Here is a 25,105-nt window from a genome sequence, read left to right on the forward strand (position 1 = left end):
GGGGCGCGGAGGGCGCGGCCGGCGGCACCGTGCGGACACAGGGCTTCGCCCCGGCCGGGGCGGGCAGCGGCGGAGGGGCCATGGCGATGGCAAGGGGCGGGCGCGGTGCTGGGCGGGCGCGTCCCGCGGCACGGCGGGGATGGCGGGCACTCACTGTAGCTCCTGCCCAGCGCCTGGAACAGCAGCTCCCGCTTCACGCTGACGGTCGGCATGGCGGCCCGGGCCCGCGCTGCGCCTGCGCCGCGCGCCCGCCAGGCCCCGCCGCGCTCCCGCCGCGCTGCCGGCGGGCCGCCCTCAGAGCCCCGGCCGCGCCCGCCGCCCCCCGCGCTCCCCGGCGCCGTGACATCGCGCCGGGGCGGCTGTGGGGTTGCTCCGAGCCCGTGCTGCCCCCGGGGAGGGGGCGGGCGCGCGCCGAGCTCCGGCAGCGCGGCGGGCAGCTACGGCGGTGACATCAGCTCAAGCCGGGGCCCCGCGCTGTCGCCGGCACCGGGCGGGAGGGGCGGCCCGTGTGGGACCGCGAGTCCCGGCGGTGCCGCTGTCCCCGTCCCCGTCTCCGTCCCCGCATGGGGACCGCAAGTCCCAGCGTTATCCTTGTCCCCGAGGGGGATAGTGAATCCCGGCGCTGCCGCCGTTCCCATGGAGAAAGGGGGGTCAGCTGGGGCAACGCTGTGCAAGTTTCGGCGGGTGGTTTCTTTTTCACGCCGAAGTTGTATTTACTGATGATCCCTGTCACGGACACCCCGGACGAAGCGCCGCGGGCGCTTGGAGGGCTGTGCGTGTGCTGGTGTAATAAAAATGAAACGCTTGACGCCAAACACTGCAGGAACTCTAAGTTCTGGGTCAGCTCTATAAGCTCTTTAATGGTAAGAGCCTTAAGCACGCCCCGGAGTGCTGGGTCTCCGGGCGCTCCGAGGGGAAAAGCCCGCCCGGCCCGGCAGCGCAGCGCAGGTGCTGGGCGTGCGGGCGCACCTGGGTCCGCAGGCGCGGGGGTCGCTCTGACACAGCCGCGGTGCCTCCGCCCGGTGCCGCTCATGCGGAGCGATGGCAGGCGCGGCGCTCCGGGCGGGGGGAGCCCTGCCGGCCGCCTGTGGGCGGATGGGGTGTAGCAGCCGCCAGCCGTCGCAGCCGTGCCCCGGCTCTGCCCGCTCCTGCTCCAGGATCACGTTTCCAGCGGCCGGGCCGGCGGCACCGCCTCCCCGTCCCCGTCCCCGCCTGCCGGACCCGCGGCCGTGGGCAGCGCCGGCGGCGGGAGGGGCGCGTCCTGCACGGCCGGGGCCGCGGCAGAACGGCGCGCAGCGGGCAGGTGTGGCGGCTGGAGACGGGGCCGGAGCTGGAGCTGGAGCTGGAGCCGGAGCCGGCAGCTCCGTGCCTCCCGCGCTGCTCTCCGTCAGCATGAAGGTCGAGTTTGCCCCCATCAATATCCCCCTAAAGAGGAGGATCCAGACAGTCGCCGTTCTGCAGTGGATCTTCTCCTTCCTCCTGCTGGGTAACAGCCTTTCTCCTTCCTGCCCCTGCCCCAGAGAGAAAAGGGCGAGAAGCGGCTTTTTCTGTGACCAGCGTCACCCGTGGGCATCGCTCAGTGCCAGCCGTGGCTCCACGTGGGTGCAGAAGCGGCCGGGGGCGAGCAGCTCCCCGGCGATCCCCGGGCGGGCAGGAGCGTCGCACTTCTTTCTTCCCTGAAAGCTTTGGATGGCTTTTCTTCTTGTATGGTGGTCTGTTTCTTTCTATGGGTTCTGCTTCAAATATGAGCCTAAAAAGCTAGTGTCTGGTTCCTCATTGAGACGCCCAGTATGTTTCTGGCAACTTTTTTATCGAAGATGAGCATAAAGTCTGGTACCTGACTAGCGCAGTTTTCCTGCATAATTTCATAAAATAACTTTATATGCTGTATTTCAATAAAATTCTCATTTAACAAGGTAATGAAAAATAATGGACATTGTCAGTGAATTGATTCAAATGCAGAACAGTTCTGTAAGTGTATGAAAAATATCCTCACTAGCTTTAAGAAAGTGTTGCTAATTCTACTTGGTAATCTTTTTCTACTGATTGTTCCTCTGTAATTAATTTTCCTAATATCTTAATAGACACATATCATTAAGCACCTATTCACAGCAGCAAATTATATTCACATGGGTAGGTATCTTGAATTTGATGAAATGAATCACTTGATAAGGTAAGATAAGCCTTAACTCTTTGAGACTAAATCCATGGATTGTATAAATTGGGAAGTGGTTATTGAATAGTATTACTGGAAATGCTGGAATGCTTCAAGATTGTATATGCTGTAGGATTTACAAGGAGAAAAGTAGTGTGCGCTTATCTTCCTTGTATGTCTTACAAATATATTATCCTGGTCTGATGTCTTTCAGGGTTTTTTTTAGGTTGTTACATGAAAGATTTGGGGGAAGTATGGAGGGTATGAAGCATCTTCACAGATAAATCAGCCGATGTTCTGTTACCTCAGAATTATATGTAGTTAAATGATAAACAGTTTCTCTTGGTGGCTACGTTGTAAGTAGTCTGTACTTTTAATTTTCTGTTATTGAATTAGGTCTTGGTATGAGCCATTATTTAAGTCTCATAAAGCAGTGGAAGTTCAGAGGCAGTGGAAGAAAACTTTTTTTTCCCCTAATGGAGCAATACTGCTGCAGAAAACCACATCTTCCTGTGCTTACTAGAAGTGATCAGGATGCAGAAAATCCCCTCTTTGTAGTTTAGTGGGCAAAGTAGGGAGCTGTCATCTGCAGCTGTCTCTGCCTGGGAATGTCAAGGAAAATCAACTCAGAAATGGTCTTATGGCTGGTTATGTTGAGTATAGTGAGTTCATGTGATCATGAAAAAATGGATTTGCAAGAAGGCTTGATCAACAATTTGATTCTAATAATAAGTATCTACTTGTGCACCATGGGATGTTTATCTTTAGAGCTGACCAATGTGACCTTGTCATTTCGTAGGCAGATGCTTTCAAGTGAAAGGGCAACCAGTGATCTGGCCAAAATGTTTCACTTAGCTGCAGGAAAATTCAGGTGGATGAATCCTAAATGACTCAAAGCAGTGAGAAAGAGGCAGGTTTCTGATGTCCTGGACTGCCCCTATGTCTGGATTTTTTAGCCTTTTTTTTTTTTTTTTTTTTTTTTTTTACTGAACAGTTGTTGTTTGTTTGTAAGCTTTGGATTCAATAGTGACACCTTCAAATCAGGGAGGGGATGCCTCGGGACAAGTGAAATACTGTGTGAGTTCATCACTGAATAGGTTGGAGGTTTAGGTGTTCTTTGGGGGTTTGTGTGGGGCTGGAACTAGTTTATGCCAAGCACGATCTTGATTGTCTGTCTGGTGTTACATATCTGTATGTGGAAACTTGAACAGATATGCCCTATGACAGCTAATGATTCATGATATAGATAGAGGGATTCTGTTTAGAGCAGTGAATAAATGGAGTACTGGCTTAGCTGCTGAAGTTGTCCATCTAGGTGTGTTGTAATGTGCCATAGCTTAGTAAAATGAACTGTGGGACTAACAGATGAAGTAAGATAACTGTAAATTAGTGGCCTGAATTGGTCAACTATATGCTTCAAATCTGGGGATTGACATGTGAAAAAGTGATTTCGCACACTGAGTAAGCTGTAAGGGGAATGTGAGCTTATTATAACTTAGAATTCACAATGTGACTTGGATAAAAGACTCTTGGTTTTATCTTCCTGGCTGAAAAATGTAAAAAACCCTTGCTCTCCAAGCTTGTTTCGTTGTCATGTTGCATGGCTTTCCGAGACAGGATTTGATGACTGAAAATGCCCTCTTACTTGTGCAAATCACAAGCTGGCCTGAAATACAGACATGCAGCAGTTGTTGAAGCCTAAATCTCATCCCTTCTGTCGAAAGAATGAATCCGTCTGCAAATACTGAAAAAATACCAGCAATGGCTTGGTACAAGCAAAGTTCTGCTTCTTCATGCAGTGTACCAGCTTGGGCTGGATCTGCACTAGAGACCCATTGCTTCTGCTGTGCAGCGTAGGCAGAGTAAACATGCCTCTGTCTCAAAGAAGCTGTACAGATGTGCACAGAATTTCATTATATACAAAAGGAACCTCTTTAAAATTCAGGCTGTAAGTTCCTGTGCTTCCTTGTTCTGTGCTGCAAGCTGCCAAAGTTCACCCTCAAAGGGAAAAGACAAGTTTTCTTTGTAACAGTGATTTGCCTGTTCGTTATCCAAGGGCATGGCACCAGAAGCAAAAATAAGTTCTGAAATACTGGGAGCTGAATATGAGTTTCTGGATTAGATGAGAGAAATGCCCGTTAACAGATTCCCACTGTGTGTTGGCTGAAAATGCCAAGTGGTTTTCTATCTTATGTTCTCCAAGTCAGCAGACCAGAAAAGTTTGGATATGAGTTCCATGAAAGAGAGAAGTGTTTTAATTGGGCTTCTGTCTTTTGAAAGACAAGTGTTACCGGTCTTGAGCCCTGAAAACTAAAGCTGTTAAAACTGAAAACTGGCAAATGCTATTTCTCACTGTATTAAGCACAAATCCAAAACAGCTTCAGGCTGAAGCATAGTGTCAAACCATTAGCGTTTTACTGCTGAAACAGCAGATACATGAAATTTTGCAATCTCATAGTATCTACTTTGGATAAAAGGCCAAACCAGACAATTTTTACAGATGGTAGTTTTATGCCTGTAATTACAGTTATTTGAGATTTGTTCCCTTGGCCAAGGGCTGACTGTCCTGGGGCAGGTCTGGCCCTGTCCCAAGCTCGTGCAACACCCACACCATGTCTGCCTGTGAGCCTGTGTGCTCTTGATCACTCTGTGCCACTGTCCAACCCAACCCCAGGCAGAAAGCCATCTGGAGAAATAACATCTCCAAGCCTGTAAGTGCTGCAGGACTGACAAAGCAAAGAGGTTACATAAATCCCCATTTTTCTATCATAGGTTCATTGTGCATATGTACTAAAGGAATTGTCACTGGATGCAGTGGATGTGCCTGGTGTTTGCAGGAAATCTTTGTTTTTAAGCATGGAAATATTTTTCTAAAGAACTTTGAATTAATTGTGCTGCATTTACCAGTATGCCTGATATCCTCTTGTTTGGAACAGGTGTAGGTTTCCTGTTGCTCATACAGCAGATGGACATTTATCCTTGGTGTGTGCTGTGTGCTTCAGTAGTGCACATCTGTCAGTGAGGTTCACATTGTATCAGGAAGTAGATCAAAGGGTTAATTTAAAAGCAAAACCATTAAAACAAAGAAAACTCAGTCAGATTTTGTTGAAATGCTGCTTTCCCTGTGCTTTAGCCTTTTGTTTTCCTTTCTCTCTAATGTACACCAACCAAATGACAGCGTTTTTGAAGAAAGTAAAGCTAGAAGGTGAGTTGGTGAGCTATGTGCTCCTGCTAACTTCTGTGCCCCAATGTGAAAATGGACAGTGGAGTTTGACCATGTACAAAATCAAATGCAAAACTGAACAACTTGGGTGGAGTTGGTGTCTAGGGCCAGACAATGAGAGAGGGAAATGAGAGTTTAACCCTCCAGCAGGGATACCAGGGTTTTTCTCTGAGAAAAGGTGATGGTAGAGGAGAATAGTGCATCTTCTAAGACCCACTTTTGGGGCCCAGCAGTGTTCCTGGTCTCCTCACAGGGGATTTAGGAAGTGACTGTTGTGCAGGCACCCCTGTATTTATCTAACCCTTAATAATGCAAAATCAGTATATAATATAAGGTATACTTTAATATGCACAAAGCCACAAAATAATATGCTGAAGACATTGGTATATATTAAACTACATCCTGTACTCTAGTGATTAAACTTCTGTGCATGTAGGATGAAGCAGTCTGTTAAGTGAACTTGCTGGAGACAGTTTTGAGTTGTGGATCTGGCTTCCCCAAAAGAATAGAAATGATGAAACATTTGCCACAGAGTGAGAGATTGCTGCTGGAATAATAAGTGGTTTCTGTGTTGAGAAAGAAGGTGTCAGTGTAATGTGCTAAAACAAATATTAACCTTTCCTGCAAACATGCCACGATGGTTTGTTATCTGGTGCTGATTTAATTCATCAGCTGTAGCTGGATAACTAATATAGTTTTGTTCTTCCTCAAAGTCTTTTTTAAAAAAAACCTCTTCTGATGCTTAAGAAAACTCGGCTAGGCTCCATGAGCCTTTCCTAGTGAGCTGGCTGGTATTGCTACTTGTTTTTGTCACTCTGTACTCATCTATCCATGAAGTTTATTGGTGGCCTATGGGTAGGGACTGAAATGTGATCACAGAGAATAACAGGGTACTTACTGACTAGTATTTCTAGCAATGCTGCTTCTGTTACCTCCATCTTAGGGAGGGAATTTAACCAGGTGTCTGTGTGTATTTGTTTGTATCTCTCAAAAATACTAAGAAAAAAGGGCTCTGCTGTGTCAAAGACCCTAGCCTGACAACCCCTATGTGAACATAAATGACAGTGAATGCCTAAGAAGAAAGAAAAGAAATGGGAAACATGTTGACTAAATTTGGCATGCTATCTTGGGATTTGGCAATTAGTAACTTGAAGATTTATGGTATCCAGGCCACTCTACCTCCAAGACAGTTGTGTGTAATGCTCTGTATCTCTAGTTTATCAGTATTTGCCAGTGGAAGGTCTTGAGAACTTGGAACCAAATTTCAGCATCAGCAGGCCTCTAAAGCTTGGCATCTGAGCGTTTGTGTTTGCTGTCACAGCACTGCTGAGATACAACTTCCTTGGTAGGAGTGCTCAGGTATCTTTGTGGCTCCCAGTCGTAACCAATAACCTGACAAAGGCCCTTACAGGAGACTGATCCATATCCAACAAATGCTGGCTGCCCAACCAGTTTTGGTGTGAGCTCCTTTGCATGGTTTTTGGAGCACTGCAGAGAGCCTGTAGTGCTGCTTGGGGTGACACTAGCACCCCTGGCACCAGGGACACACCTGCACTGCCCATGCTGTCCGTGACTGCTCTGAGCATAATGGGAGCTTTCTCTTCTAGGGACAATCTTGCATTTGGTGGCTTTCATAAGAGATATTAATCAAATGTTTTTGATGCCTTATTAACTCCAAATGCATTTGAAACTTCCAGTTTCCAGATTTAACCTGTGCTGTTTTTCTGCTTCTTATCTCTGGTATTTAACTATTTCATAAATTTGGTGCCCCCAGTTGCTAACTCAGCCTGATTAATGATTGAAGGATCAGGTGTGCAAACATCATTGGGCAGGGTGGCTGCCAGTGCTGGTTGCTCACCCTACATAGAGTGGTTTTCACCATTTGTTGCAAAATATGAGTATCCATGTGTTGTAAATAGGGAATGGAGAAGTGACACAGCAGCATTGGTTCACAAGCCCAATGTTCAGAGTTCCATGGCAGTGATTTGTCTTTTAATCTATATTTCCTCATCTCCCCTCACCTACCCCCAAAATCCAATATATCACAGCTCTAATTCAAGTTCAACCAAAAAATTACACTTAGGATGTACACTGGAGCTACATCCAAGGACACAATGATGCAGTGGAGTGACAATTGCAAAGTTGTTCACCTTTTGCCTGGAATTTGTTTATGAATTTAGTTAAAATGGTTGTTATTTATTTACTCACTGCCTTGTCTGAAGGAGAAAACATCAGGTTTGTGTTTACAGGCTCATTGGTTTTGAGTCATCAGTGTTTAGCTCATCTTGCAGGCTGCTAATTCGATGAAATAATGAGGAGGTATGGCAAAAGGAATTTGCCTCACATGTCTCATTGGGAATGCAGTAATCAACTTTGTCCTACAAGATGCTGAGCTCTCCTGAGGAAGTGCTAACAGCATACTTATCTCCCCATACCTTGCCTGCACTCAGGAAGGCGTCCCAGCTAAAGCCAAGCAGCCAGCTTGTTGATCTGGTGGATGTTTGTCTGCACAGGATTAAGTACTGCTATCTGGGCCTTCTCACTGCTGATGTAATTAGCTCTCACAGAAAGGATGCTTGGCTACAAAGCACTTTTCAGCTGTTTGCTAGCAAACTGATAGTAAAAAGCCATGTGATTCTGTGTTAAAAAAGCCATGTGATTGATTCTGTGTTAAGTCAAAAGTGCTTCTGAAAGGAAGGGTAGGAAATTTAAATACTTATTGAATCTTGCATAACAAATTAATTGATTTATAGCTGCTAGAAAAAACTTCTCATACTTGTTCAAACCAAGAACCTTGGCATCCTGTCCAGATGGGCATTCCTAGAAATTTCTATAGTTTCAGGATCTCATCTTCAAGGAACAGGTGGTGACTTACTCAATAGACTTCTGTGCCCTATTTTGGAGTGATGCTGTTGTGGGATTCCCTGTGGAATTCCCTGTGCAATTGGGGTGTCATATTTCATCTGTGTTATTTGTCCTGCATTTATGATGTTCCTTAGAACTGGTTTCAGTTCCTGTGAGTTTTCCACTTTGACTTTAGGGGTCTGTGGGCCTGGGGTGTATTTCAAGAGCTCTTGCTCAAGTGCTTTTCTGTGCAAGACCAGGGTTGCTTGCTTGAGGAAGAAGCAGTGAGCTTCTGTACTGAAGAATTGGAGTATCCTTGAAAATGGTAGGTTTTGTCCTGCTCCTGCTTTTGTTTATGGTCATTTCCTTCTCCCTTCCTCAGAGCAAATGCAATTTCTTATTTTTCTGCTCTTATTCCTGCTGGAAATGTGAATGTTCATCCCCTTCTAGACAAGATATCCAATTCTATTTTGAAGGCACAGTTGAACTAGGCACAGGAACAAGCTGGTTGAAGTTCAGAAAAAAGTAAATACTGAGGTTGGAGGAAATGCTAGTGTGCCTGTACACCAAACTGAGATCTCAGCTCGAAACCTGCACAGTCTAGGGAATCTGCTGACTTTTCAACACCCAAATAATATCTCTGCTGAATGAAGGTGATCTGAACTAGGACAAGTGGGTTTTAATCTTGGTTCATATACTTATTCTAAAGTTTTCAGTTCTGGTGATATTTTACATTGTGTGAGCCAAATTATTGCCTGAAGTACTTCTATTGTTTGTTTTTAAATCTGCTGTATTTAGTGGTGTATTTAGCTCAGTATGTTTCACTGGTGTAACTTATTCTAGGACTTCACAGGATATTGCCCTCATGAGAGCCTGTCATTTGTGAGAGAGAAATTACTGCTTCTGCATTGTAAAATATCTCTGAAAAATGCTGGGTTCCTGCAACTCTGCCCATTGAGTCTTCAGTGAGAGCTAGGTCCTGTTTTGCTTGCCATTGTATAAATTTATGATGTTAAAGCTCTGGCTCCCTTGCAACCTGGACTTCAGCATCTGATCCATGAGCCTGATGGGGTTTGTTCAGAAGGTGGCAGAGCAAGCAGACTGATGCAGGGGTACCACAGGGCAGAGAGCAGCAGCTCCTACTCCTCAGACATCTCAGACCACTGCTGTTCAACACGCTCCAAGACTAAAATTCTGCAAGTTCTACAAAGATAAAATTTCCATAGGATTTCCCTGAGTAATTATTTCGAGGCTGAGTCCCAAGTAACACAATATATTTAACCAAACAACTTTTTCTTGCTATTTGAATTGCGTGTAATACAACTCTTATGTATCACTATTGCAGCAGGATGTTACAATTCTTTCTTAATTGGGTTTGAAAGTATCAGGACTTACCTGCTGTTGTGTTCCCACAGCAGCACTGAACTTCCCCTTTGGCTGACCTGTTTAGTGGCTGAAGTGGAACCTCTCCATGTTTTGGTCTTGTGTAGTGCATCTCCTTGGCCAGTGATAGCACTTTTGCCTGGGAGTAGAACTATATTATAGGTAGAGAAGCTGAGAAGGAGAATAGAAAATTATTGCCCTATATCCCTGTAATTAGAAAAGAGAGGTTGCTATGGCTCCCTTTCCCTTCTTTCCTGCCCCAGATTTCCTTTCTTCTCACTCCCTGAAGCATTACATCCTTGTTAGCTCTTGCTGTCTGCTTTTATTTTGCCTTAGATAAACCAGATGCTCTCAACCAAACATCCAGTTGAGCAGTAGAGGGAGAAATAACAGACTGAGATGATACACCCTTGTAATGTTACTCCCTCACTGTAACAACACCATGTGGAATAAGCTGAGTGCAATTTGTGTGCATTTTGAGTAAATCTCTAAAAACATATTGGGGTTGGGCATTCCTAAAAGGATGCAGATGTGATTAATGCTTGCTATGCTTTCACTTTTTGTCTCTTGTAGCAGAGTTTTGCTGTGGATTCTTTGTGATCCTGATCCTGGGCAACTTCTGGTTCCTTGCTGTTCTGTACCTGCTGTGGCTGTACCTCGACTGGGGAACACCATGTGCTGGGGGCAGACGGTCCCACTGGGTCAGAAGCTGGACTGTCTGGAAGTACTTCAGGGAATACTTTCCCATTCATGTGAGTAAAAGGTTTCTCACAAACAGCTTGAATAGCCATGACCATGGACAAACATCTAAGACTCATCTTTGCTAAAATTCTAATACTCTCTCCAGGGTGAACTTAACTTCTTTTTAAAACATGCGAAATCTGAGATTTTGTGACAAAAGGGGACAGGGCCTGGTTTTCTAGTTGGACTGTTGGGTGGCAAGATAGCACTTCAGCACAGTAAATCTAGACATGTTATCCTGACACATCCATTTAAGCTTTGTTTATCTGTAAAGCAGGACAGTAGTTTTAAGTGGTCAGAAGGAAACTCATTGCCATTGCTTCTATGTCCTGTCAATGTGCAATCTCCATAGCTGTTGTTTTTGAGGTAAATATTATAATGCCCACCACTGACTCTATCTTTCAGCTTATAAAAACTTCAGAACTGAACCCAAATCACAACTACTTACTTGGCTTTCACCCTCATGGGGTCCTGGTTGCTGGAGCCTTCGGAAACTTTTGCACTGATCCTCCTTTCAAAAATTTATTTCCTGGCCTTACTCCATATCTCCATATCATGCCCATCTGGTTTGGCTGTCCCTTCTTCAGAGAATACATAATGAGTGCTGGTAGGTAAATATATAATGTCTCAGGTGTTGCTCCATGTTTTAGCTTCTGTTACAAATGTAAAGTCTATTCCTCTAATTATATATGGTAAGTAATTTCAGAAGGATCACCGTTGGTGCTAAATTTAACCTCTATTTTATGATGAACTGTTGTGGCAAAAAAAAATTGGAAGGTTTTATGGATAGTTTTGTAAACTATATCACTGAGTTGTTTTTTTCTTTCTGAAAAGAAATTGCTGCTTTTCCTTTGAACTATCAGATAGCAGTCCTGAGTACCCATTATATACAAGAAGAGAAGGGCATAATAATTTGTAATTTTATTTAGTCATTAGCAGTCACTTGTAAAACAAGTTCAGGCTGATCTCTTACCTGAAGGGCTTAGTGTTATACATTACCAATATCTTTATACTCAGAAATTAATTACTTGATTCTGATCAAAATCATGTTGCAAATTTGTGTAATTTTAATTGAGATGTAAACTGTAAAGAGAGGGATCTTTTTTCTCTGTTCTGAGAAGCATTTGTCATAAAGAGGTGATATTCATGACTGGTACTACAGTAATAAAAGATAAAAATAACAAGCAATTGAGTTGGGGGAGGTAAAAAAAGAGAAGAATGAAATAAGAACTAGTGCTCCCCCCCAGTGGTTTAATACATGAGTTATTTTACTTAAATTCACTCATTTAAGTAAAATAAATGAGCATTTAAGCATGTTCTGATGCACAAGACTAGGTTTGGGAAACAGAGATCTAACTTTATTCATGACTGCAACACAGACACTGTGATCTCAGAGAAGCTCTTCTACTGCTCCATGCACAGAAACATGCCTAGGATGTTTCCCAGATTAATATCAGAATTACTTATCTATGTATACTTCAACATATCAGAGAATGCCTTTCCATGCAAATGTATTTTCTGAGGGTGTTCTTTGAGGCTTGCAAAGTGAGGGATTGGCAGTGGTAGAGCACTGCAATTTTAAACACTGTTGTTTAATCATTGTCTGGAAGTCAGGTTTACATGTTTTTGGCATCTTGACCCATGGGAACAAATATTTACCTGCAGAATGAGAAAGAGCTGCAGTAAAAAGCACACTAAAGAAGAGCCAGCATTGGAGCTCAGTTTTCACAGGTATGCAGCTGATAAATGAGGGGACTTTTGCTGTGATACAGGTCACCATTCCAATCATAAAACACTTGCAAAACCTTCCATGTCCTGAAAGCCACACTCCTGGCACAGTGTTTCATGTCCCAGTCTTTCTCTGCCTGTCTCTAACACGGGCAGTTGTTGCCTCTGGCAGTGCAGCTGCCGCACCCCGAGCTGTGGTGTGAGCACAGAGCAGTGCCCTGCATGCAGGACAGCTCTGCTTCAGCAGGAGACACATTTGTCCTGGGGAAAGGCAGTGATTTCTGCTTTCCTTTTCAGGGAAAATGCTTGCTGACTTGAATGAGCACCACTTGAATTATTTGTGAGTCCCAGGTCAGCTGCATTTTCAGAGTAACAGTGACTGTGAAGGCAGATGTGCCAAATGGATGTAGCTTTTTGCTGAGGTCTGGACTTGCTCCAGTTGCAAGCTATTCCTCTTGGTGGCCAGCTCTCAAAAGTAGATCACAGTCATCTTCCCTCTCTTCCCAAATTTTTATAATCCACATTGTAATGTTCCTATTGGTAAAAAGACCAAGCAGGGAGCAGAACATCCAAAAGTGCATTTTGATACCAGCTCTGTAAAATCAACAATGTAAACAAGGCTTGATCTCTATATTGTCACTTAGATTATATGAAATCAACACAGTGTAATTAAACACAGCTTCTGGGTTAATGGGATCACTATAAGCCTTTGAAATAAAACATAGGGCAAGAAGGAAGAGGAACCTTTGAAAGATTAGGTGCATATCTGTTGAAAAATGGATTTTTCAAAACACCAAGTCCAGAGCAAGACCTAAGGAGATGATAAAGTCTTGTACAGCAGTGTGCCCGCAATTAGAAGTATCTGTATCAGCAGGAGTACCAGAAAAGCTTCATATAATCTGCTATTTTAGCCTAAATATTGATGAGTGCTTGGGCCTGGTTACTAGAGAATGAGCTGATGCAGTTATTAGGAATAGTAGAAGTGAGTCTTTTCTGCTTCTTCTAATGCTGTCATGCTATTGCCTAGATGGAGTTGCTGCTTTATGGCTGTGAAAAGAGTGGAGGGATTTTCTTGGCACTGTAGTTCCATGTTTGAGTTAACAAGTCCTCTATACATTCTGGTAACCAACCCCTCTGTGCCTGTGTTTGTATGCACCTGCTGTACAGCTTTAGCTGCTGCCTCTCAGCAGTAACTGCTGCCATTCACCTCCTCTGTTTTTGGGCACAGAGTCTCTCTGAAGGGGAGTTAAGTTGCCAGAAGAGCACACCCTGAAGACCTCAAAACTCTTGCAATAGGCAAAAAAGAAAACCATATAACTCATCAGTGTGAAACCAAAGCATATGCCCAAAACCAAATCTGTTGCACAGTGAGGAACTTGAACCCAAACCTTTGAAATCTGTTCTGTGCTGTTATAATTTTGAAACATCAATTATATATTTAAAAATATTCTTAAATTCCACTGTACTTGTACATGAAGATCCAGTGTCATTCTTAAAATGTTTCCTCCTGAAGGAATGGTTTCTGCATCCAAGGAAAGTGTCTCCCATGTGCTAAGCAATGAAGGAGGTGGCCATGCATCTGTCATTGTGATTGGAGGAGCAGAAGAATCTCTGAATGCACATCCTGGAAGTCTGACCTTGAACATCCTCAAGAGGAAGGGCTTTATTAAAATGGCACTGAAACATGGGTAGGTCTTCCATGAAGCATGCTTTGAATGCAGATTGATTCTTAAATATAGTTCATATTATATAGAATTAGAGAATTTGAAAGAGTCTAAGTGCCTAAGAACATGCAGATATCTGGCACAGGAGCCAATTTGTCCACCTAGATCCAGTCTGGGAGTGTTGAAAATTCCCTTTGACTTTCATAATTTGTAACAGTAGGTGTTATTAGCATATCTTGTTTTATTTCAGTTGTTTCTTGCACTAGCAAAGAGTAAGAATTATGAAACAATATTATTAAATCTTGGCTGGTTTTTCTGAATAGGGCCAACATTCTGCTTTCTGTTCTGTAAGTTGAAGATGCATTAAGGTAGAATTTTCTTATCATTTTAAGCAAATAAGCAAACAAGATGAATAGCCAGGCCCTGTTTCATTAAATCACTGAGAATTATGGTCTAGGAATATTTGTTTTCACTATTATTCTAAAGACTTTCTTTTGAAGATTGCTATTTGCAAAAGTAAATTCCTGGGAATTTTTGGTGAAAATCTCAAGAAAAACTAGGTAACTCTTTACTGTGAAGCAGCCATCAGTGTGTTACTAAACAGAGATGGTATCAATGTCTTTTGAGTGATTTACACAATGTAAGTTATTGTGTTTGTTCTGGACTGGTCTAGATGGTTGTATATTAGAAATATTGAAACCAATGATCTGTTCCAGCTACACTTTCTGAACAGCTCCCAGGATTAAGCATTGACATGTGAAGCAATGAGAAAAAATACTAGTCTTGAGAAATCTGTAAGAGCTTTTTAAGCTATTAACTGGAGAAAAGGTGGTCTCTGAGAAGAGGTGCTGTCTGCTTTTACACAGAGTGTAATAAAACTAGAAACTGTTCTAGAAACTGCTCTGTGCCAAAATTCCAAGGGTGTTTCTTATACATACCACTAGGATTCTCATAAAGAATTTTTTGTGCCAACAGAATGTAACATTCTAGTCTAATTTGTACCCAGAAAAAAATACTTGTGTATTTGAAATAGGAGTTTACTGCCTAAATGAGTCCTTAGTCCAACTGCTGATTAATTCAGTGGGATCCTCAACACTCACTAGCTTTTATTTATTTTAACCATAAAGATTAGAAGAATACTTAGATACTTTTTTTTAATGAATATGTTGGTAGATGTCTGGTCTGTCATATCACAAAGGTTGGTGGTGATTATCTCTCATCTAAATTAATTTGGATTGAGAAATCAGATACACCTGTGCCTCTCAAGACATTGATTTCAAAAGTATCTCCAACACATAACAGCAAGAGTGGGACACTTACAAAACACAGGAATGGCCCCTTTACCCCTTCACTTAGGTTCCAGTGATGATCCTCATTTTCTAAAAGGGTCATGGCAGTCTAGAGCCCTCCTCTGGGTGGCAGTGCCTGTCTCTGCCCCAGTGGCTAAGGGGTACAACTCACATGGTCATGTAACCAGCAGGCTCCAAGTCATTCCTACAAGCACCAGCACAAACACCTGCTTCTGTGGGAAGCACAGGAATTCTGACTTCTCATCTGTCCAGCAGGGCTGGGGGACAGTGCTAGTCTAACAGAGCTCTTGCCCAAAGACTTGGCATCCAGTAATTGCTTCTGCTTTTGAAGTCTTGTTTTTAACAATTAACAAAATGGGAAGAAAATTTCCAACTCAACTGGAAATGAAAGGGCCAGGGAGGCTTGTGGGATGCAGATGAGAAGACCCATCTGCCACCAGTGCCTGCACACATTGCTGATGCTCATGATCTGCAGCAGCAAATACCAACTCAGGAAGGAAGGGGTAATGCAGAGGCTCGTGCTCTCTGGCCCTGACTCCTGTGCTGCCAGCACAGAGAAGCTGTGTTCCTTGGCTAGGAGCTTGTCAAATGTGGCCTGAATATGTCAGCAAATGTCCTCTGCACTTTTGCAAAAGACATTTTGGTCCAAGGTAGTACAAATATCTGATACAAAGTGAAGAAATCCTAAAGACAAAACAAATGATGAATCAGATAACTTATCTTTAATTTCACAATCATAAGTTACTTATTTCTCTGTCTCAGCCTCCTACATAACATCTTGCAAAAGTCTTCACTAGATTAAAACAAATCCCACAGTGTCAGGGCACCACAGCTATTGCACCACAAGATGTTCCTGTTTGTCTTAGTGTTGTAGTAAAAAGTTGAGTGTTTACACAGCCACAGTAAGTACCAGGCTTTATGATATTTCTTTTACAGGTGGCAGGCTGATAAATCCTCCGGAGAAAGAAACTTTGAGCAGACACTAGTCAGAACAGTATGTGGGAATGGTAGTCTGTGTGAGTCCTCAGGCTAAAGAAGCTGTTGAAGCAGTTGTTTTTCACTGTACAGGTGCATATTGACAGTCCATAGTGCTTTCCAGCCAGCTCTGTCCTCAGTGCATCCTCCTCAGGCATTCACAGCTCTGCAGATACTCATTCTGACAATGTTCTAGCAATACTGCTATTTTACAGTAAAGTTTTTCTCAAAAGTAGTGGGGACAGAATAGAGCTAAGATACAGAAACTAAGATTTAAGTAAAGAAAATATCCCTGAATCCTTCAGAGACTGCTTAGGATTACCCTGCTTTTTTTTTTTTTTTTGGTCTAAACTCTGTAGAATAGTTAATGAAACCAAGCATTAATCAAAAACCAGACTGCAGCCAAGGTTTTAAATACAATGCTGGGTTTACCTGCACTGATTCTATCCACTCAGGTTGTTTGTCCAGGAGCTAATCAGTGCCTTTCCCCCCAGGCCAATTCATGAACTGAATGAGAATTCATTAGGCTGTGCAAGAGCCAAAGTGGGTTCATGTAATTTCTGTGGGTAAGATGTGACCTCTGGTAATAATGGATTATGGCTTCTGTTTTCGAAGAAGTCCAGAGGAAGCAGGGCTTGGCTGGGAATTGGACAGCAGAGAAGGAATTTGGCATTGCACTCGTGTCTGTGAGGGTGTCTGGTTTTTATCAAGGTTTTTGTGCTGAAATCAAGGGCATGCATTACTCTGGTCAAAAGACAAGGGAAAGCCAAGATCTGGTTTTGATGCCACCCAGCTGGGAGCATTATAAAGTTAGCAATGAGGCTCCTTTGCTTGCCAAGGGAAAAATGTAGTGGAACGAGGGTGGACTTGCTGAAATAGTGGTGGATAAAGACACACTTATGATATATGCAATAACTCATTTTCATAATTCCAAACAGCACAAATTGCAATAGGTACCAACCAACTAAATACTGCCAAAAGCAAGTTGCTAGTTGTGTGCCAATACCTTTTTTTTTTTAAACACCAACCAGCCAAGGCATCCAAAAAGCTGCTGCACATGAGAAGAGTTGAATGCCTGTTGCTGATGAAATCCAAAGCTGCTGAAACTCTCTGTGCTGGTTATTGTGAAACTGTTTCCATGCTGCTGATGTGAACTGCAGTGCAAGTGCAGGCTGATGTAGAATTCTCAGTGTCCTCTTTGTTTTACAGGGCTCATCTGGTCCCAGTGTTTTCCTTTGGTGAAAATGAACTATTCAAGCAAGTTGCAAACCCCAAAGGTTCATGGCTCAGGAATGTACAGGAGAAGTTGCAAAAGATAATGGGCTTTGCTTTACCACTATTTCATGCTAGAGGAGTATTCCAATACAGTTTTGGCTTAATACCTTACAGGCAACCTATTCACACTGTTGGTAAGTTCCCTGCACCTTTTCTAATGTGTTTGAAAATGTTTAAAAATTCATCAATGCTGCTAATTCCTGTAAATTTATAAATCTGTTCTAACAGAATTACTGTGCATCTAAAACAAGTATGTGAGATTTACTGTCCTTCCCAGTTAAAGGGGGCAGTTCTTATCTTCCTTTCCCTTTTCTGGCCAAATCTTACTCTTCATTCTCAGTTATCCAAAGGCTCCTATCCTTGGCAATCCATAAAGAAATCCAAGAGTTGTCCAGTTTTTCCAAGAGGGCTGCCACAGCTCTGCAGCTGTTGCTGTGGCTTCTGGATGCTTCTGATGTTTTGTGTGAAGCCCAGAACTTTAATTTCTTAGCTCTGCAGAGAAGTAACAGCTGGATGTTGCAGCTGAGGTACAGCCAGCCCAGCAGAGCTCTGGAGCAGGGCTGCTGGAAGGAGCTTGTGTGGTCCTGAGCTGCTGCTCATCAGGCCAGAGGGAGAGATGCAGGAGGAAAGGGAGAGGACACCTTGTGGTGCCACAGCCCTTGGGCAGGCTGCCACTTAGATGGCTTTGCAGGTCTTTAGGGTGTTTCCTTCCCTCTTGGCTTTTCCCCTTGGAAAGATCCTGTCATGTTTAATTTGAGTGTGCATGCCACATCAACAGGCAGTTTGGGAGAGTGTTTTTCCCCAAAAGCTTTCATTACTGCTCATCTGTTCTCACTGGAGTGTGGAACTGAACATATTTTTCATGGTTTTACTAGTGCTATTGACAACCATGCCTTTACAAAATAGGTGATGCTGAGCCTCATGCAAAGGCAATACTTGTGTCTCTGTAAATTTTTTGATAAATCATTTTTAGCCAGATTCTGACCTGAGTGAACTAAAGAAAATTGAGCTTTTTTGGTGTTCCACAAGGGACTTTGAAGGTGGCCCTCCCTTTTTATGGGGTTGATTTGATTATAGTATTAAACAAATAAAAATGTTTAAGACAAAAACATAGCTCTTTTTTTTATTAAATTTCAAGCAGATCTGTGTTTTATCCCTTAATGCAATTGAATATTTTGAAAATATTTAATTTTTAATGCCTGCATCTTACACAGGCAGGGTAAAAATGCCTCTTACTTTAAAGCAAAAAAGTTATCAGAGCTTTGGAATGAGATGTATTGGATGAGACCTGTAATCTGCTTTTTTTTATTTTTTTGGGCTGATGACACCATGGCTGTTCTGAAGCTTAAAATGTCTTATTTTATGAGGCATTTCTTCATCATGACAAAAGCACAGGAGTGCTACAAATCAGCAAGACCAGAGTCTTGCAACAGAACTTGTAAGATCTCATGAGGTCCTTTGCCTTTTGTGTCTCTTTCCCCATGTTTGAGAATTATCACGATGTCCCTGTGTCCTTGGAAGTGTGTGGGGTGTTCTTGGTATGCCTCTGCATGGCTTTGAAAGCATTGGCTCAGCTCCTGAGAGCTGCAGTGAGCTCACCTGAGGTGAGGAGCTCTGCTGCCAACGTGGCCAGGTATGGGTGATTCCAGTCCTGGTTCAGAAGCCATGGATCCAAGAGCCATTCAGCTAAGCCAAGATCTGGGAAGTTTGAGTGTTTTGCTCTTGATGAGTACTTTTGATTTTCTTTTTTAATTTTTTTCATTTTTATTACTGCTTTACAGAAATAGAAACAACTCTAAAATATCAAATTAAGCAAGTTCCTTAAAGCTGCACATATTAGAGAGATGAGTGTAGTTTTCCATCCCACAAGAAATCTTCACTCTTGGGAGAAGAGGCTGTTGCAGAGGGGCTTGGGGGCTGTTTGTTGTTTCCAGTCCTGCCTCTGGAAATCCTGTATTGTATGTATATTGATTTCACACCCCTCTAAGGTATTGCTCAATCCAGGCATGGGTTCCCACCCCAGCAGTGTAAAGTCTGAGTTTCAGCACCACACAGGCCTGAGAGCTGGTGGCAGCTGGAGCTTCAGCAGGAAAATGCAGGCTCAGCTCTTTGTGGTTCTGGCTAGGCCTCCCTTTAGTCATCACCATCCAATCTGAAGTGGCAACATCTCTTAACAGGAATTTTCAGGTGCCTTTGGAAAAGTCCTGAGGGTGCTTTTAGCTCTCTGTTTTTCTAGGCTTCCTCTGTAATTCCAGGTGGGTTAAGGTGTTGGTGCTTCCAATGCAAGAATAGCTGTCAAAATCTGGTGACTGAACAACACAGGAGAGACTGACATCATGGGAAGCTTCTCTTAGCAATCCACTTTTTAGCCATAGCCTTTTGTGGAAGAGAAGGCTGCCCTCTGGATTTCCATGGAGTCCCCCCCATGGAGCAGGTAGCAGGCTTTGCACAGTGCCTGGAGAACACTTTGGTTCCAGTGACAATTGTGGGCAATGGATGGTTCAGAGACACCTCACAGGGTTTAGGGGATTTACATGCTATCCCTCCCTAGGCTGAGGTCACATTTCTGGTGCAGTGATATCCATTTTGAATAAATTGGATGATAAATATTTCCTTCAGTCCTGTCCATGTGACAGTGTAGTTGAGGGCACCACTGTCCTCTTAAGCACACCTCACAATGAGTGGTTTTACTATTCAGATCAGAAGACAGTGAGAAAGTACATTTTTAAAAATACTGTGTTGAACTTGTAGACAGCACATAACCCATAGGATTGTATCTTGAAGTGTAAACTGCTCCTTCAAGTTAGAGCTTATCACTCTTCTCATTTGCTCTTCTGCTGCCAAACTGAAATGTTGGGGGGTGGGGGTGTTAATTCATTTTACCTGAATTTCATCAAAAGGCAGTGAAAAACCAGACCCAGGGCTCGGGCTTGTGAAAGGCAGGATCAGGCCCCAGGGTGAGAAAACTGTGCTGTGATTCTGCAATCTGGATGGGAGCTGTGGTGGAGCTCTTAGAGAAGGGACAGCAAGTCTGCTTAAAAAGAGATGTCAATGAAGCTAATGCTGTTGTGTTTGATTTGCAGTGGGAAGCCCCATCCCTGTAAAACAGAACCTGAACCCCACCACTGAAGAGATTGATCAGCTACATGCATTGTATCTACAGAAACTAAAGAAGTTATTTGAAGAACACAAAAGCAATTATGGCATCCCTGCACATAAATCTCTCATCTTCGAGTAGCAAATTACAATTTGTAATTCTAAATCTCATGCAAAGAAACAGTGTCTGCTCAAAGATGTCTTTCTTGCAATTCATATTTTGCAATCTGTAATTATCCTTATGTAAGGAATACTTTTAAGAAGGGATTATTAGAGGATTTATTGATTTTTATCTTATTCTTGGGTGGTCGGGGAGGGATCATTGGGATGTAAGCCTTGAAGCCAGTGCTGTTTTGAGTTGTCCTTTTAGGTTCATGTGTGCCAGAAATGTGAGTGAGAGACTCCACACAGATGTTCTTACCACAGCTTGAGCACAGGAAATTGCCCCAGTGTGAGATCAGTAGCAGAAGCATAAATCCAAGAAGTCTTTGATTAGAGGTTGAGAGATTTACCAGCATTTATCAAACATGACATCAGGTTCTTCTCTGAATGTCAGAAACCCCTGCTGCTCTTCCACAGGAACGAAGGTGTACGTTTTCAGCAGATGGCTGAAAACCACTTTCAGCAGATGGCTGTAAACCCCTTTCATGAGAATTCAAGAATAAATAGGAGCCTTCAGCCCTGAATTGGATATTGGCAGAAATGGTTTGTCCAAGTCATGGAGCAGAGCAAACCTTCTGTTTGGAGAACTGTGTTGAGATTTTTGTGTGCATGTGTGTGCTGGGTGGTGGGAAGCACTGAATGATGTGACTTTTCTGGACAATCTCTGCTTTGGATCATAAATTTGGAAGGTGAGGCAGCTTTGGTGGTTTCAGCCTCAGAAGAGATGGCAGGCACAGGAGAGGAGAAGGAGGGAATCAAGTGAACTCTTCATCCTGTGCAAATTAAAAATAATCCTATGTCAAGCACTTGCACAGAAGGAAGTGGAGCCCAATTTGTTCAGTCAGTTTTGAAATTTCACCCAGGAAATTGTACTTGATAATGCCTTTTTTTCCCCACTGACAAATGTGGGGATGTGTTAAGCTGGTGCTGCAGGGTGACACAGCTGCAGTGCCGAGGCAGTGTGAGCATAGCTCTAGGGTGCAGCAGGTTAAGAGGATGCATTTTATATAAACCAGGTGCCTGAATTTGAGAAAAAGTTTATCCTAAATGTGGATATCCACTTCAGAAAATAAAAGAAAAAAAATCTTAGCCAAACTCTTTTTCAGTGAAAATGCCTAAGTCTTGGAGATTATTGTGTATGGAAAGAATTGTAATATATTACTGTATTTTTATGAGATAAATTCTTGTATTTGTACATACTTTCTGACTGCCTGCAGACTTTGCAGTCTGATGTTAGTGAAGAGTTTGCTTTTAGGAGTTTTGGTGCCTGAATATGACATCAGTGAGGTGCTCTGACAGGTCAAGCATGGGCTTGTCAGGCAGCCTGGGCATCTTCAGTTGGCTCAGCTGGGCACAGAGGTGCTCCAGGAATAGCAGTCCTGGACACATTGTGTATTCCATGGGCTGGAGGCTCTTAGGAAAAACACACCTGGGGCTTTGAGAACAAGGTAGAACTCAGGAAAGAAATTTCCAGAGAAATTCTGGAAATCCTTTGAAAGATGAAGGTATTTATAGAAAAGAGTGGAAATGACTTCTGTGGAGTGAACTCTGGCTGAACCAACACCCCAAAGCCAGACAAGTATTTGCCAGACAGAGCACATGTATGTGCTCCAAAAAACCCTCCAGCAACAAGTTGGTTTCCTTAAGAGGGCTCTTCCTTCTTGTCATCCTGTTGTCATCTGGGTGTAAACAACACTGAGTCCTGCTCTCATTTGCTCTACAGTGACATTAACACTCTGGGAACCAGGGCTGGAATTTGCAGTGCCTGAAGAAGCCCCTCTTTCCTGACAGACTGCTGTCAATGTGCCCACAGTTCACCTCTACCTGAGCTTTCTTGGTGCCATGTGTGCTTGCCCTCCCTTTCCCATGCCTTTGCTGATCACTGATGATCACTGTGGTGCAGGCATCTTGCTTCCTCACTTTCTGCCCACCTTCCCTGGGCTGAGATCTCTGGTCTCTATCCATGTAAAATACTGACTGGTGTCTTATCATTCAGCAAAAATGGGGTTTAGGAGCAGGGTTTGAGAAGAGGAAGCACTGTGCCTGAGCAGGTTTAACACCAGTTTAACATCAGGGCTGTTTCATCTCTGGAAGGGCATGTTTCTAGAGAGGTCAAGCATGGCAGGTTTGTTACCTGGGAAGAGGTCTCAGTCCTGAGGATTGCACCAAGTGATGATCCCTGAGCAGTTGCTCTGTCTTAGCCAGTTATGTGAAATTTCCTTTGGATTTGACTCTTTATTGCCTGCCCTGATGAGTGGCGAGGATTATTCATGAAAGAAGGATTTGGAGTCTGTCAGAGTGTGCTCTCCTAGATTATCTCTTCTAATGAGATATTTCCTCTCATTCTCACTCTGTTCTTTTTCCATTACCTTAATGATACAGAAGATCAGGCTGTAAATTTAAAAATTTTAGCATTGAGGATGGAAAGTAACAATTTTTTTTGGTAAATTAAATTAATCATAACTTCTAGGAAATATGTGGATACTGATTTTGGGACAATATCTGGTCAAAAGGGTATCCTATAAACAGGCTTTCCTTTGAATTCCTTGAGGAAATTATCTGTGGGCTCTCTGTACCATCCATAACTGGCTCAGGTAGAACAAGTAGGGATTGTGTTGCTATGGCTACTGATACTGTCATTGCTTTGTAACATTGGAGATGGTAAAAAACCCAAAAAAACCCCAACAAAAAATAACAAACCAACAAAATCTCCCAACAACTCAAATATTTATTGTTGTTCAGTTGCCACTGCATATTGCTTATGATGGTCCTTCCAAACTACCTTTTATTAACCAATTGTCTAGTGTACCCAGGGCTGTTTTAAAATAGAACTTCTGTCTCTAAATGTGATAGACATGGTGTCATCTGAAATATTTCCCTCTGTGTTAGTGTGGATGTGTAAAGCAGACCTGCAGTCCTGAGCCTAAAGGCCAGAGCCCTGGCAGCCACAGACCCATTTTGGCTACCACAGGCACCAATGGCAGCACTGCTGCAGGCAGAGGAAGCTGCCCATGTTTGTTGGATCTAGAATCTCCAGCTGCAGTTCATGCTGGACAAAGCAAGGGCAAGGAGCTGGTAGGAATGGTGACACACCCTGCCCCAGCTGCACCTGGAAGAGCTGGGCAGCACTCAGATTCCTGGTGGGATGCCACACTGCCTGGGGCCTGCCTGCTTCCTGGGCTGTTTCTCTTTGTGCCTTTTAATCCCAGGGAGACCAGCCAGCCATCAATAGGAGAAGCTCTGCCTCAAACCCTGCAAACACTGCCTGCCTGATATGCTCAAGATGAAGTTCCTGCCTATTCCCCGTGTGTGAACACCTCTGTGCCAAATTCTGCTGACAGAAAATCAACCCTTGAGTATTTTTACTCTATGAACTACACAGCTTAATTTACACTTTGTAACTTTTTATGGTACCTGTAAAATATGAATGTCAGTTGTTTCAATGATAGCTGTGGCAAGGAGGTGTGAGATAATAAAGGTTTGTACCAAGTGGGTTTGTGCTGACTGCAGTTCAGGTACTGGAATTCACTGCTGTTGGATCCTGGCTGAACTCGAGGGGTTGCATTAGGCTGGCTGTCAGGCTGTGCTCATATCACACTGAGAAATCTGGGTGCCTTGCTTGCTGCAGGCTCCTGAGGAAAAGCTGACACCAGGTTCCTGATGGGGTTCCAAAGGGTCTGAGGAAGAAAGGACCCACAGCAGGGGAGGGCTGGGCTGCAGCCACCCTCAGTCAGTGCCACGGGGGCACAGCAGGGATGCTGGAGTGTGGGAGGGTGTGCAATCTTCTGAGGAACTGGTGAAATAACAGCTTATGGAGATTAATTCAACTTCAGTTTGAAGAAAGGTTTGAATTTTAAGTGAAAGCTGCATGGAGTCCAAACCTTAGTAACAGTACCCTAGAGAGAACAAACTCTACAGAGGCTCTGCTTCACTCTAGCAACTGGGGAGCTAAACAGCTGCTTGGAGTAAAAAATGGGTTACCTTTTTCTGTTGGGAAGAGGAAGAATGCCCACCTGACAACAGTGATGTATTTAATAGGATTTGTTTGTTTGTTTTTTTTAAAGTACAGCAGCTTAATGCAGAGCTAACAGCTATAGTGACAGCTATCAATTCCAAAGACTGGCAAAGGCTAATTGTATTTTGTTACTAGCTTAATACTTTTTTTTAATGGAATGATGCTACCTTGCATCTCAGAAGGGTATAAAGAGGAAAACTGGGTTAAAAGTGGCCTTGGATTGTTTTGAAGTAGACCCATTATGTGTAAATGTGCACATGTGTAAATTAGAGGTGTGTCATGGCTCATCAATGGATCAACGTCACATCCTGGTTTTGCTGAAATACAAAAAAAAAAAAAAGCAAGTTATACCTGTAAAGCAAGAAATGCAGAAAAACAAGGAATGGAGAGGAACTAGACATTCATGCTTCCCAAGGTGCTGCAGCAACACCCATCACCATTGCTTGTCACAGGTGAGTGATGTTACATCCCCAGCCAGGCAGTGGATTCTGAAAGCAGCAGGGTGGCCTGAGGGATGGAGATGGTGTTTCAGCT

The 25,105-nt window shown here is 43.5% G+C and overlaps 2 protein-coding genes across 2 annotated transcripts in view; one reads left to right on the forward strand and one right to left on the reverse strand.

Annotated features, from left to right (window-relative positions):
- Nucleotides 1-250, reverse strand: part of FARSB (phenylalanyl-tRNA synthetase subunit beta) — a 35,317-nt gene extending 35,067 nt beyond the window's left edge. The window contains exon 1 of the mRNA XM_059855258.1: nt 155-250. Within this exon, the coding sequence (XP_059711241.1) occupies nt 155-212 (58 nt within the window). The 5' untranslated portion in view covers nt 213-250. The remainder of the gene's footprint in view (nt 1-154) is intronic.
- Nucleotides 251-1,245: 995 nt separating this feature from the next.
- On the forward strand, nt 1,246-24,046 carry MOGAT1 (monoacylglycerol O-acyltransferase 1). The gene is made up of 6 exons (XM_059855259.1): nt 1,246-1,486; nt 10,179-10,357; nt 10,752-10,953; nt 13,588-13,762; nt 17,233-17,432; nt 20,382-24,046. Exons 1-6 carry the CDS (start codon nt 1,393-1,395, stop codon nt 20,534-20,536), a joined length of 1,005 nt encoding a protein of 334 aa, XP_059711242.1. The 5' UTR covers nt 1,246-1,392; the 3' UTR covers nt 20,537-24,046.
- The last annotated feature ends 1,059 nt before the right edge of the window (nt 24,047-25,105 follow it).

Source organism: Haemorhous mexicanus, chromosome 10, assembly GCF_027477595.1.
Source record: "Haemorhous mexicanus isolate bHaeMex1 chromosome 10, bHaeMex1.pri, whole genome shotgun sequence".
NCBI classification, from domain to species: Eukaryota; Metazoa; Chordata; class Aves; order Passeriformes; family Fringillidae; genus Haemorhous; species Haemorhous mexicanus.

Coding starts and splice junctions, on each gene's coding strand:
- MOGAT1 (XM_059855259.1), top strand. CDS start 1,393: ATGAAGGTCGAGTTTGCCCCCATCAATATCCCCCTAAAGAGGAGGATC. Junction 1,487..10,178: donor CTTCTCCTTCCTCCTGCTGG/GTAACAGCCTTT, acceptor TGTCTCTTGTAG/CAGAGTTTTGCTGTGGATTC. Junction 10,358..10,751: donor GGGAATACTTTCCCATTCAT/GTGAGTAAAAGG, acceptor TCTATCTTTCAG/CTTATAAAAACTTCAGAACT.